A 14,052-nucleotide genomic window follows, 5' to 3' on the forward strand; every position below is an offset into this window, starting at 1 on the left:
TTTCAAACGCTGTAAGTCCATCCATTCTGATACTCTCTGGTCTTTAGGGGGGCTTAAACATAAACATAACTTTTTCTAAAAGAAACTTCTGGAAATACATTTCTGTAAACATATTCCCTTTTTTTATAGCCTGTCAAACTGCAGCCAATTTATTATCTTACCCACGCTGGGAGGATGCTGGTGAGAGAGATGGCAATGTTAAACACACAGGTAACCATTCAGATTATTAACCATTACTCATCTGATCTAATAGGGATAATTACCTTCAGTATCCACTAGTAGAATACTTTGATATCTTTAAAGCTGTTCCCTCATTTTCTCAGATTTTCACAATGGAGCAGCCCATTATCATCAGTTTCACTCCTGCTAGGAGGATGGTATGGGAGGAACTGTCCTCTCAAAATGAACAGGTAACCATTCATAGGCAGGTACCTCAGATGTTTCCTTAACCTTTGAACACAGACATGTGTATTTCAACTGCCAATTGTCTTAGAATCTATCATGCAGTGGCCTCCTCTTGCGATCCTCCCTATTCCAGTCTGTCAGTCCTATAGGCTACCTGTCTATCATTCAAACTGACTCTTAATTTAATCCTGTCTTGTTCCTTAGTATGTGGATGAGGAGGTTGGGCACCGGTCCTGTCTGGCTTTAATCCCTTGGTCTGGACCCTTGTGTGTTCCTATCTTTGTGAGTCTATCCATTCTGATACTCTCTGGTCTTTAGAGGATATTAAAGATTAACATCAAGTCACTAGTTTTCTATAAAACCACATAATGAAAAAACATATTCCTTGTCTTCATAGCCTGTCTTCTCCAAGGCCAAACCAGTCTACTACCTCACTCGTGCTGGGAGAATGCTGGTAACAGAGCTTGCAGTGTTAAACACACAGGTAACCAAACACATTATTAACCAAAGCTCATCTGATCTTATAGGGAGAATTTACTTTACCCTGTTCCCTTTTTTTTCACAGACTTCCAAATTGGTTATTGAGGAGCCTACCATTCACCTCACTGAAGCTGGGAGGCTAGTGCTTGACGAACTGTCAGCACCTTCAGATAGCCATTCACAGGTAGTCAATCACATTATTAGACAGTCATAGCTGATTAGTAATAGTACACATTACCATGTCCTCTATCTCCACAATTGTGTGTCTTATTAATCACAGAGCAATCTCTATAATTAGGGGATGTCTTTGTTTTTCAGCCAAATAGGGAAGACTCTGGTTTTCCCTATGAGAAGTTGCAGCTGGTTGGGAACTGGGGTTCGTTTCATTTCCATTACTGGAATATCCATTATGGACGAGTGCAGGTACTTCAGACATATTCTTAACATTTATGAACACACCTGTGTATTTGAACTCCCAATTGTCTCTGGGTTTTCTTTTGTATGTCTGTCCCTAATTGAAACCTAGGGGAAACTTGTCGTACGAACATCATGTGGGCTCTATATCACTGCCAGGGATTATACTCAGAACTGAAATCGCCTGCCAAATGTTATAGACATCTACAGCTAACATATAGAGAGAGGTCTGGAGACTGAAGGAGTTTTTTCTTTATAGCAAAATGAAGAGGACATGCATCACCTGTGCATTGTGAGGGGAGTGGAGAAGCAGCTGTGGTGGAGCAGAGTCATCCAGGAAAAAATCCTGGACCCATGGGTGAGAGATTCTCAACTGGTCTTTCGTCTCAAATGCACCTGATTTGTGTCAAATGACGCACATGCTATAGGTCTACTTATATTTCCTGGATGAAATGTAATGTTTCTCTGTCTCTTTTAAAGGGTCTCGTCCAGGTGGTCCTCACCAACAAGAAGCAGATTGGTATTAAGGTACAGTCAGGCAATTTTTCACAGAAAAAATGTAAAGTGGCAAATGTCCATTTACCTATTTGAATAAATACATGTTGACAGAAAATGAAATTACACGTTCTAATCTCTTGCCTCATTTTTAGTTCCTTGGTAGAAGGATCCATGGACTCATGTCCTGCCTTGTCAAGAGGAGGTCTGAGTTCACCTATTATGAGGATGCCCAGGTACACCCCGTTGTTTCTCTGTGTTATGATTTATTTCAGTGTTTGGTTGAGGGGTTTTCAATATGGTGGTTTTCAGTGTTGGGCTGACAGTGTCACATGTTGTGTGTTAAACAGCAGGTGGATATCTCCACCACAGTGGAGGGGTACCAGGAGAGGGGGGATGAGATGATGGCATATCAGTTTTCCACCTCTGACATCATCACCACCCCTCATGAGCCGTCCTCTGGCTCCTCTCACCAGTTCCCCCAGAATTCTCCGCCTCCCCCTTTCCCTTCCGATTCCCCTCCCAGTCCCCCTCCACCTTACCACTCCACCCAGGACCAGGACCAGACCCCTGACAGCACTCCTCAGGTAAAACTCTTTCTACAGTCAATAATTCTTATTTCATTTGTACTTGTGTGTACAGGTGTGTGTCATTGTTTTGGTATCGATAGGTTTGTGTTGTCTGTCAAGGGTCAAGTTGTTAGGTCAAGTTGAAAGTATTGTTATGATGTCACTGAATGTTTTGTCTGCTTCAGTTGATGTTGCAGGTGAAATGCAGTTTAGTAGAGTTTAAGTTAATGTGATGTCTGTTTTAGGAGTTTGAGGAGGAGTTTGTGGAGGAGCAAAATAATGCTGCAGATGTGCCCCAGTTGCGGTGGGTTCGCTTTCATGTGTTCATCTATATATTGTAGTTATACAGATGTAGGATCTTAATTTGAGACAGTTTGCTACAGCAGGAAAATAATCCTGCAGCAACAGGATACATTTTTCGTTAGGGAAAATCGAGTCTAAAATTTCAAAGTGGAAATTACAAACTTGAAAATTCCAAATATGCTACAAGTTTGCATTTCCTGCCGTGCAGGAAAATTCTCAGCAACAAAAGAGTGATCAAATTAAGATCCTACATTGGTATGGTCTTTCTGAATCCTGCAGTTATAATATAGGCTAACATAAAATTATTTCTTAATTTCATGGCACTGATGTTTTAGCTTCTTAGGTTGAACATTTGTTATTGAACATTTCTATTTACAGGCGTTACTTTGAAAACCAAGGGACAACCAACTTCTCTCTGAGGCTGGCCGCTATCAGACGTGCTATGGAGGTGAGAAAATGTGAATTTAGCACCTTTTGTATTTCACTTCATGAACATTTCTGGACTATTTGTAAATGTACTGTCTTGTTCTCACAGGCTCTGACATCCTCAGACAGTACCTCCCTCAATTACCTCACCCACGCTGGGAGGATGGTGTTGAGTGGACTATCCGAGCTCAACCAGCAGGTAACCAATTACATAATTGTGCAACGTTCATCAGACCAGATATATAGTTCCCACTGGGCACAGATGTCATTTCAACGTCTCGTTTTGATTTACATTTGGTTGAGTTGTCAACTAATGTGAATTCAATGTGAAATCCCCCCCAAAATTAACGTAATTGGATTTAGGTTAAAAGACGAAATTCCCTTACGTTGATGACTTCTTTCAAATCCAATCAGTTTCCCACTTTGATTCAACATCATCACATTGACATTTTTTATTGATACAACATTGATTCAACCAGTTCTTGCACAGTGGGTTACCTTTAGGCAACAGTGATTCATAGGGTTTAGTTGAAAAGTTTCAACGTCATACTAGCCAAACAATCGGAGGCCCTTTGAATTACAGACCTGAATCTTTGAGTTTATGATCTAAGTTTTAAGGAATTTTATGATTGTTTTGTTTTGAGGATGTGAGGCAGTTTCAGCAGGCCTACGACCTACTGGTGAACTTCATTAATGAGCCAGCAAACAGGGAGCGACTAGAGCAGGAGATGGCTCTCGTAGGAGTAGGTCTACATGCAAGCTTGAGCGTTAGCTGCAGGCACCGTCTTCTCATCTAACATCTACTCAATGAGACTTTCTAAAGTGCTTGCCAATGAAGATTATGTAATTATCCTATTTGTTTGACTTCAGATCGACCGCATCAACTTCGCAGATGTTTTTTATGAATTCGTTCTACTAAGCCTTCTAGAAGGAAAGACATCTCTTCCTATATCTGTAAGTGGCCCTAAGAATGGAACATCCTGTTGTTTATCTATGCTATACACACTGTTGTCATATCAGATCTGTAGACACTCACTCATGTCCCCTGTTCCTTCTCCAGGAGCCTGGTAGCTTCCTTTATCTGCTCCTGCAAGTCATAATGAGGATTGACCCTCCTGGAGGAGCCTGGACAGAGGCTGCTGAGAACTTCTACCTCCTCGTTAAGGTACATTTGTCTCTCTCTCTCTCTCTCTCTCTCTCTCTCTCTCTCTCTCTCTCTCTCTCTCTCTCTCTCTCTCTCTCTCTCTCTCTCTCTCTCTCTCTCTCTCTCAATAATAGTTGATGATGTGTCTGTTGTCAACAGGGCCAGATGAAGGCATGGCTAGAATCCATCTTCAACCTCAATGAGTCAATCTATGAAAGCCCAGAGAGGCTCTCGGGGGAGGTGATGCGGAATCTAGAAATACAGGTTGAGTTCCTGCTGTCCAGCCTGGATTAAGGTTCCCAAACTGAGCTGAGGGCCCCATCACAAAATAAAGTGTTTTGCATTTAAACATTATCTGTCAATCGTAAACAAATGTTACATCATGTGTAGGGGAGAGTGGGGTAAGTTGAGCCATTTTTTACATTCAGCATTACTCTGTCAAGGGAAATATAGTATTATTTCAAAAATATACAGTATCTGTCACGACTTCCTCCGAGGCTGCCCCTCTCCTTGTTCGGGCAGGCTTCGGCGTTTGTCGTCACCGGCCTTCTAGCCACTGCCGCTCCTCATCTCATCATTCCATTTGTTTTGTCTTGTTTATTACACACACCTGGTTCATATCCCCTCATTAGTACCTGTATAAGTGTTCCCGCTGCCCCCTTGTCTTTGTGTGTGATTGTTTATTGTGGAGGAGAGAGAAGCTCGGTGGAGCTCCATGTATTTTGTATCGCCGGGAATATTCCCTGTGTGCCTTGTATTTTCCAGTGCCCCTGTTTTGCGCACTGGAGTGTTTTTACGCATTACTGCGTAACTCTGTGGTTCAGAATAAATCCTGTTATGCTGTGATTTACCGTCCTGCGCCTGACTCCTGCAAAATCACCTCATCACAGTATCTACATATATTTCAGGATGTTGTGTATCCCTGGAAAGAATTCATGTAAACGTTACAGTTTTGAAAACATAGCTTATCCCAAAAAAGTGGTATTTTGGCACAATTGACCCCAGGTATGGGGTAAGTTGAGCCACAGTACAGGGTAAGTTAAGCCACCTACACATTTCTGTACTGAATGAAATATTACCACTACTTTTTTTAAACCATGTCTATCTTTATTTACCAAACACAATCACTATTGCTTTTTTTGTATTTTAATCATTTTAAGCATAGTTTAACACAGGCTTAACACCTAACAAACACTTTGTACTTTAAAAAAAACACTTTTAACATATGCCAGGCCCTGTTGATACCTCATATCCCGGAAAGAAAACACTTCCATTTTTCAACTTCCATTTTTTTTCAACTTCCATTTTTGGCACAACTTACCCCATGGCCATTGGCTCAACTTACCCCAAGGCAAAGATGTGGACTTTATTAGCCCACACAGCTACAAGCATGCACTTTCAAGCCAGGTGTAGGAGCTCATATTGAAGCTTATAGAGACCCCAACTGATGCATAAAACAATCTTAAATGATCTACTTCGGTTTAGATATAAGCATCATAAAACCTCTAACACAATAGCTCAATTTACCCTTTTGGCTCAAATTACCCCACTCTCCCCTATGGATACATATGGAGTTCAAATCATCATTGGTCATCTGTGTTTTGATACAATCCTCTGCTCTGATTCAAACAACAGGGATTAAATTATCATCATATCTGATGGATGTTGGAAGAATAATTCTGTCCTAACTGGTACAAGATGAGTTGGGGTCCCACCTCACTAGAAGCAGATTATTTTAAGGCTTTTATTGTAGCCTTCTATAATATTAATACAGTTGCCTATGTAATAGTACTGATTGTATATTCATCAGATTTGAAAGAAGCAACATGAACTACGGTAAACTACAAGTGCCAGTAAGTAACCCTACTCCAGGTGCAATATTCACTATAGCCCACTAGAGGACAGCATGGCTTCATGAACCGGTCATTTTTCACAGTTATGGCTAAGAATACAATAACCTGTTGCATTAATGGCATGTACTGTAACTGGAATGACAAGTTAATCAATGTCAAGAACAATGTTTGCATATCTAGTCTCACAATGCAGACAGGTGATGCATGCTTGCCAAATTTCCTGAGGCCATTTTCCGGGAAAAGCCTGAGTGTGCTGTCTTTTTAACGGTTCCGGTCTGAAGTTTAACAAAACAGATAACTCACAATAAGCCTTCAAGCCTGATAGATACATACTATATTTTGGCCCGTAAGTCCATTAATTGCAGATATTCCCTTTCAAATGGTGTTCATCTAAGGCAGTTAAAGAAAACAGATAGCTTGCAAAGGGGTATGGAATGCCATTAGAGTTCACTTGCTGTGTAGTTCTATTTCTCCTGTGGAAAGTGTTATGGTTCATGGTCAATTATTGCCTAATTCTTCTCTCATTGCCCAACATCCACTAAGTGCTACCGTTGAAATACTAAAAACTTGTTTATAAGATGTTGCGTACACAAACTTTTGACCTGCTAGCCCCCCAACCCCATCGTGCGATCTTAACACAAACGTAAAATAGCTAATAGAATCTTTGTAGTCAATAGCAAACCCTTTTCTGGTTCTGACCTTCTCTCCAAAAATGGGCCATGATTGCAAAACTGTAAACAATATATAAATTGCATCCAATCGTCACATGCATTGCAAAGGACTGTACAGCAGGACTTCAGACATGTATCAGAAATGAAATGCCATTAGCTGGCCTCAGAAAATCTTTGTAACAAGCGGAACAAACAGTCAATGATCAGGCAGATACTGAGGCTGCATGCATAGATGTGCCCCAGACACTAATTGAGGTTGTTGTCTGCTGGTCCTAGACAGCCACTTTTAATTTGAATGGTACTTCAATTAGGTTAGCCACTGCTGTGACTGGGCAGGCAGACTGTTGTCCTATTACAGTCCATTAGTTTCCCCGGAAACGGAATATCTTAAAACAGGAGGACGAATCAATTGAAATTAGACCACAGATGCATTCTTATTGTGCTGGAAGCAGGGAGTCCTGACAAAGAAGTAGTTTGTATTTTTTTGAAATTTCTTTGGAGGATTTCATAGGTGATTTTAGGCTTTTTTAATTTAATATGTCACATTTGAAGGGACTTTACTTAGCTCCAACAGCATTCGACTGAAATGCATTTAGGCAGAGGTAGAGGTAATATCCTGAGATACTGAAATGTGACTATGCATATCATGCACATTCATATTGTGATAATGATAAATACACAATATATCGGCCAGCCCTAATGCAGATGGCTTATGTTGTAAAGCAAGGATGATGATTCCATGTCCTCATAAAGATCCCAACATAAATCAATATCTACATCATCAACTGACACTGAGTCAGTGTACCCATTAAGCTACCAAGATGATATCTCCTGGTATTTTCACTGGGCAAACTTAATTCAGAATTCTTTAACAGGCTTGCCACAGTTTCTAATTTTTCCAGCACTGTTCAGAATTCCCACTCATAGCTTGCCTTCCTCAACCAGTTTGTTAAGGCCATTGCAGATCTTTGTGAGACTGGGCCAGAGAGGGCCACCGGGGGTGTAGAGGTTGGTCAGGAGGTCTGGGTCAGAGTAGTGGTTGAAGACATGCCGAATACGCCCGAAGGATTTGGGTGTCAGGTGTTTCTCCACAAGCTTCAGCAGGATGTCCCTACAATCCGTCAGAAGCGCCGTCATGACATCCTTATCAAATGTGAACTCCACCTGGGCCAGAGGGATGGGCGAATAAGATATTAGTGACAGCACAGTAGTAATTACAACACAGTTATTATAACAGCTGTAATCACCATTTAAGGTGCCAGTTAATGGTATTGGCTTTAGGATAGAGACTATTGTAAGTGGGGCATTGTTGTTTCCTATTAAAGTCCCCTTAGGATTCTGTCCAGATAGTTTGACATTTTAGTAGGTATAATGAATTACTTAGGGAGATGTTAGTAGGTTATATCATGCATGCTTTAGGTTGGGCCTTCATGCAGAGTTCAAATAAGGCTTTGAAGAGTTCAAAACTTTCTGATGTAAAGTTACCTCCTGGAAGCTGATTGCCGTCATGGCCCCCTGGTGCAGCTTCTTCTTGAAGTCCTGAGCCAGGCTGAGCTCCTCTTTACTGAAGCGGTTGTGCCGAAAGAGAACGCCCACCTTTACCACCACCTTTACCAGGTCCTTGACCACCTTCTGGGCCTCTGTGCGGTTTCCAGAGTGTTCCTTGGAGATGCGGTAGAACTCGTCTAGGATTTCGCTGCTGGTGTCGTCAATTAACATCTGCACCATGGATTTGCTGGCCATGTGGCTGAGGATTTTCTTCTGGGCCTTCATGGCCATGTCCTTAGAGCTGAATGACTCCATTTTGACTCTGGGAAGGATATGGAGAGTTGATGAGACAGAATAAGTGGGTTAAGTGAAATATCTGATTGTCTGGTCTCAGCCATGCTAGTTCACTGATGTACGCTGGTTTTCTCTGTCAAATGACCTTTATAATTTTACTGCAGTGGGCTAAATCCGGTCACACATAGTGATTCTTGGTAGTCTTAAACAAATCTACTTTAAAACAAAAGTGTACACTTCACACACATGGTCATGGTCTTAAAAAAAAGACAGCTGTACCATGTCAGATATACAGTTGAAATGTATTCAATTTTGAGTTTGTGTCCCAATATTACACTTTATATATACTGAACAAAAAATATAAAAGTCTTGGTCCCATGTTTCATGAGCTGAAATAAAAGATCCCAGAAATGTTCCACACGCACAAAAAGCGTATCCCTGTTAATGAACATTTCTCCTTTGCCAAGATAGTCCATCCACTTGACAGGTGTGGTATATCAAGAAGCTGATTAAACAGCATGATCATTACACAGGTGCACTTTGTGCTGGGGACAATAAAAGGCCACTCTAAAATGTGCAGTTTTGTCACACAACACAATGCCACAGATGTCTCAAGTTTTGAGGGAGCGTGCAATTGGCATGCTGACTGCAGGAATGTCCACCAGAGCAACCATAAGCTGCCTCCAACGTCGTTTTAGAGAATTTGGAAGTACATCCAATCGGCCTCACAACCGCAAACCACGTGTAACCAGGCCAGCCCAGGACGTCCACATACGGCTACTTCACCTGCGGGACCAGCCACTCGGACAGCTGATGAAACTGAGGAGCATTTCTGTCTGTAATGAAGACATTTTGTGGGGAAAAACTCATTCTGATTGGCTGGGCCTGGCTCCCAAGTGGGTGGGCCTATGCCCTCCCAGGCCCAACCACGGTTGTGCCCCTGCCCAGTCATGTGAAATACATAGATTAGGGCCTAATGTATTTATTACAATCGACTGATTTCCTATTTGAACTGTAACTCAAAATCTTAGAAATTGTTGCATGTTGCCTTTATATTTTTGTTCAGTATAGTATTATCTCAACAAAGGAGAAGTTCCAGGATAAAATAAACTAAGTCCAAATTTCCATAATCTTAGCCTATGACCTTATTCCCAATGACATATTCTCTCTAGAATCTTCTGAATACCTCATCATGTAGCATTGCACAGTACATTAAGTACTGTAATTGTAGGACTGTGTATGACCTGTTATTGCAGGGGTTAATATCGCTTCACTCAAGGTCCAGTGGCACAAATGGATAAAAGTGCAAACAATGATATAATTGCTCCTGGAAACGGGTGTCTCCTCAATAAGTAAATGTGATGTAATCTGTTTGATCTTCTATTCCTCAGGGGATGTTTTCAATGGAACACTCCATGATGCTGCATGGTTGCTCGGATACCAACAGGAAGTATGATAAAACATGTCACATCACCCAGCCTTTGGAGCTAGATGGTTCTGATAGCCTGAAGGGTAAAAACATTTGTACAGTAGAGGAAGTCTAAGATACACTGCAGCTACCAGTTTTCCTTAAATGCACTGACTCTGTCATAGGTGTGTTTGACATAGTCTATGGTAAAAAGGTAATTAACCAATTGCATGGATTATGAAGACCCACTTTGCAACCAGTCAGCTACATGTTATTTCATTAATCTGTGTGAGAATGATAGGAGATTCAGACTATGCGTATTATCACCTACTCATATGTGGTTATATAAACCACAGCTAAGACTTTCTTGTTGACCACATATGTTAGAAACCTTGAACAAAGATAAAACCAGACACTTAAGTTAATGAAGTAGGTCAGATAGGTGGGAAATCACACTGTAAACTCACGTGCGTATCCCTTCAAGTTTGCATATCTAATGGTTATGCCTCTGGGTTTGCACATAATGTACATTTTCAACACCCATCAGCATCTGCCTGTTTTGCCTGGTAAAGGTTACAGATACTGCATCAACTTATTTCCCCCTCTTCTGATTTGAATAGACCCAACTTATTCCCCGTCTTCTGATTTGAATAGACCCTGCTAAAATAAGCAATGTGGACCTCGGGTGTGAGGCTTTGTCTAATTCAGACACACAGCATAAAAGCAGCTCTGTAAGACTAGTCTTTTACCCTATGATTAACATTTTGATCACTTACAGTGCCCTCCGTAATTATTGGGACAGTGTATTGTTGTTTTGGCTCTGTACTCCAGCACTTTTTGTACATTCTCCCCCCATTTTAGGTGACCAAAAGTATTGGGACAAATTCACTTATATGTGTATTAAAGTTGTAAAAAGTGTAGTATTTGGTCCCATATTCCTAGAACGCAATGATTACATAAAGTTTATGAATCTACAAGCTTGTTGGATGCATTTTCTGTTTGTTTTGGGTGTGTTTCAGATTATTTTGTGCCCAATAGAAATGAATGGTAAATAATGTATTGTGTCATTTTGGAGTCACTTGTAGTGTAAATAAGACTTTCTAAACACTTCTAAATTAATGTGGATGCTACCATGATTACGGATAATCCTGAATGAATCGTGAATAATGATGAGAGAGAAAGTTACTGACAAACAAATATCATACCCCCCAAAAAATGCTAACCTCCCTTGTTATTGTAATGGTGAGAGGTTATGTCTTGGGGGTCTGATACAGTAATATAGAATATGCCATTTAGCAGACACTTTTATCCAAAGCAACTTACAGTCATGCGTGCATACATTTTTGTGTATGGGTGGTCCCGGGGATCGAACCCACTACCCTGGTGTTACAAGCGCCGTGCTCTACCAGCTGACCTACAGAGGACCATTTGTGTGTCTGTAACTTTCTCACTCATCATTATTCACGATTCATTCAGGACTATCCGTAATCATATTATATTCTTATTTCCAATCAAATGTATTCCAAAATGACACAATCAATATTTACCATTCATTTTCCTATTTGGCACAAATAATCTGAAACACAACCAAAAAAACAGCAAAGGTTTGATAAAATCATTGCGTGCTAGGAATATGGGACAAAATACTAAACTTCCGACTACTTTAATATACATATAATATACATTTTGGTCACTAAAAATGGGGGGACTATGTACAGAAAGCGTTGTAATATCTAAACGGTTCACCCGATATGGATGAAAATACCCTAAAATTAAGGCTGACAGTCTGCACTTTAACCTCATAGTCATTGTATCATTTCAAATCCAAAGTGCTGGAGTACAGCACCAAAACAACAACAAATGTGTCACTGTCCCAATAATTACAGAGGGTTCAAACTTGGCACAGTTAAAATGTTGAAGTGCATTTGCACACCTTTGTCATGTGTGATTCCTTGAAACATAGCCTACATGAAACCTGACCTACATCAAAAGTCTGGCTGTTTTGTTACAAAATGTAAGGCACCTTTTTACGGAAGTGTCTGACTTCCTGTGTGAAACAGTCATAAGACGGAGACATTGATATGAAATAGAAGAAGTTGGCTACCAGTGCCCTGTATAATGTAACTGTCTATCCACCGCTCAAAATGGCTTGGCCTCAAACACATTCAGATGACACACTCCTTCAAACAGTGAAAGTCACATTTCCTGGTGGGTCAATGTAAGCTAAAGCTAACAGAGCTAATAGTTAGCTGTCTGAAAAGCTCTACAACGTAGGCTCCCAATTTCAATTTGCAACATGACCTTCTGTGTTGATGAATAAGCATAACAATCCCATGAATGAGTGCACACGCACAAACTCACAAGCGTATACACATGCACACAACACACACAACACACACACAGTTGCCCACAGAGTTGTTTTTCATCTGCTAGAAAGCTATGATCACTCTGTTTCCTACAAGGTTTTGTCTTTAATTTAATTTTATTATCACTTCACCTTTATTTAACCAGGTAAGCCAGTTGAGAACAAGTTCTCATTTACAACTGCGACCTGGCCAAGATAAAGCAAAGCAGTGCGATAAAAACAACAACACAGAGTTACATATGGGGTAAACAAAACATAAAGTAAAAAATACAACAGAAAATATATATATACAGTGTGTGCGAATGTAGTAAGTTATGGAGGTAAGGCAATAAATAGGCCATAGTGCAAAATAGTTACAATTTCGTATAATACTGGAATGATAGATGTGCAAAAGATGATGTGCAAATAGAGATACTGGGGTGCAAATTAGCAAAATAAATAACAATATGGGGATGAGGTAGTTGGGTGGGCTAATTTCAGAAAGGCTGTGTACAGGTGCAGGGATCGGTAAGCTGCTCTGACAACTGACGCTTTAAGTGGCTCTGATAGTCATAGAAGTGGTCATTGTTGCTAAACCGATGGTCTAATATAGTCTTGCCAAAAATATGACTTCCTCATATTTTCCATGCATTCTCCATCTCTAGCAATGTAGCCAAGCACCCACTCTTTAAAATAGGTTTGACATGGTTAATGTCTTACATACAACTGAGGCTATGGAGTTTAAATAACGCTGTTTTCGGGCAAAAATGTCTGAGCTCATTTGAAGGCACCTGGCTGCACTGTACACCGACTCATAGACAAAAATGTACTTATACACAAACACACAAGTATGCACAACAACACATACACTCACACACACTGCATGCTAGCAGATACCCATAGACTTCCAGTGATTGCGCTAACGCTAGTTAGCCTTGGCTCACTAAACTACCTCTAACTTCACAAACCACACATCATCTTCCACTGAAATTAGAGTGCTATGAAATGCTTACCTGAGTGCCTATGGACTCTTGACTCCAGATAGACTCAGTGCTCCTGAGTCAGATGATAAGTCTCCTAGAAGAGGCTTCACATAAAGGGGTTGGATGATCACAGTGCCCTCTCGCAATACCGACCTCCCTGTCTCTGTGACTCTGCCTAACTCAGATGCATTTCCTGAAATAACACATTTTTGTTGTCACGCCCCAGAGTGGTGTATTTCTCTCTCTCTCTCTCTCTCTCTCTCTCTCTCTCTCTCTCTCTCTCTCTCTCTCTCTCTCTCTCTCTCTCTCTCTGTGTGCACCAGAACAGTTATTCACAGAAAATATGAATAAATTGATTAAAATAAATTAACTTTGCAGTAACACAGTGATTTGTATTGTGAATGAAATGGTCCCTGCTCTCTGGAAGCAGTATTTCAAAACCTTTAGGGAAGCTGTGTCTGGGCTGTTTCCAAAGTTGTGCAACAACACAGGCATGCCCCTCACTTTAGTTTCATGGGAGTGTAAAGGAACGTGGCAACAACAGTTACACACACTCAAGACAATTGCCTTCTCAACTATTCCAAACTGAAACTAGATTAATTTAAGAGAATTTGCATTGTAAAACTATTCAGTAACTCGATAACTTTCATATAATTGCAATCTCATTGTTAAAGGGTGTGATATTTCACTGGACAAAGCTATTATTTGGCTAAATGAACAGGCTATAATTAAGCTGCAGTATCTACACCCAAAACTGAAGCAGATCGTGATGAGG

The 14,052-nt window shown here is 40.6% G+C and overlaps 2 protein-coding genes across 2 annotated transcripts; one reads left to right on the top strand and one right to left on the bottom strand.

Moving 5' to 3' along the window:
• Positions 1-1,573: 1,573 nt before the first annotated feature.
• On the top strand, positions 1,574-4,530 carry LOC311132475 (uncharacterized protein; the record flags this gene model as incomplete). The annotated part of the gene is made up of 9 exons (XM_084165761.1): positions 1,574-1,657; positions 1,780-1,827; positions 1,950-2,030; positions 2,609-2,667; positions 3,045-3,114; positions 3,202-3,291; positions 3,963-4,046; positions 4,153-4,257; positions 4,396-4,530. The coding sequence occupies 9 exons, from the start codon at positions 1,574-1,576 to the stop codon at positions 4,528-4,530; spliced, it is 756 nt and encodes a 251-aa protein (XP_084021887.1).
• A 798-nt stretch (positions 4,531-5,328) lies between these two features.
• Positions 5,329-13,459, bottom strand: LOC311132850 (tumor necrosis factor alpha-induced protein 8-like protein 2). The gene is made up of 3 exons (XM_084166204.1): positions 13,308-13,459; positions 8,246-8,570; positions 5,329-7,924 (listed from the first exon to the last, which is right to left on the bottom strand). The coding sequence occupies exons 2-3, from the start codon at positions 8,561-8,563 to the stop codon at positions 7,682-7,684; spliced, it is 561 nt and encodes a 186-aa protein (XP_084022330.1). The 5' UTR covers positions 8,564-8,570; positions 13,308-13,459; the 3' UTR covers positions 5,329-7,681.
• Between the last annotated feature and the right edge of the window lie 593 nt (positions 13,460-14,052).

The sequence above is a fragment of the Coregonus lavaretus genome, assembly GCF_964263955.1.
Source record: "Coregonus lavaretus genome assembly, chromosome: 7".
NCBI classification, from domain to species: domain Eukaryota; kingdom Metazoa; phylum Chordata; class Actinopteri; order Salmoniformes; family Salmonidae; genus Coregonus; species Coregonus lavaretus.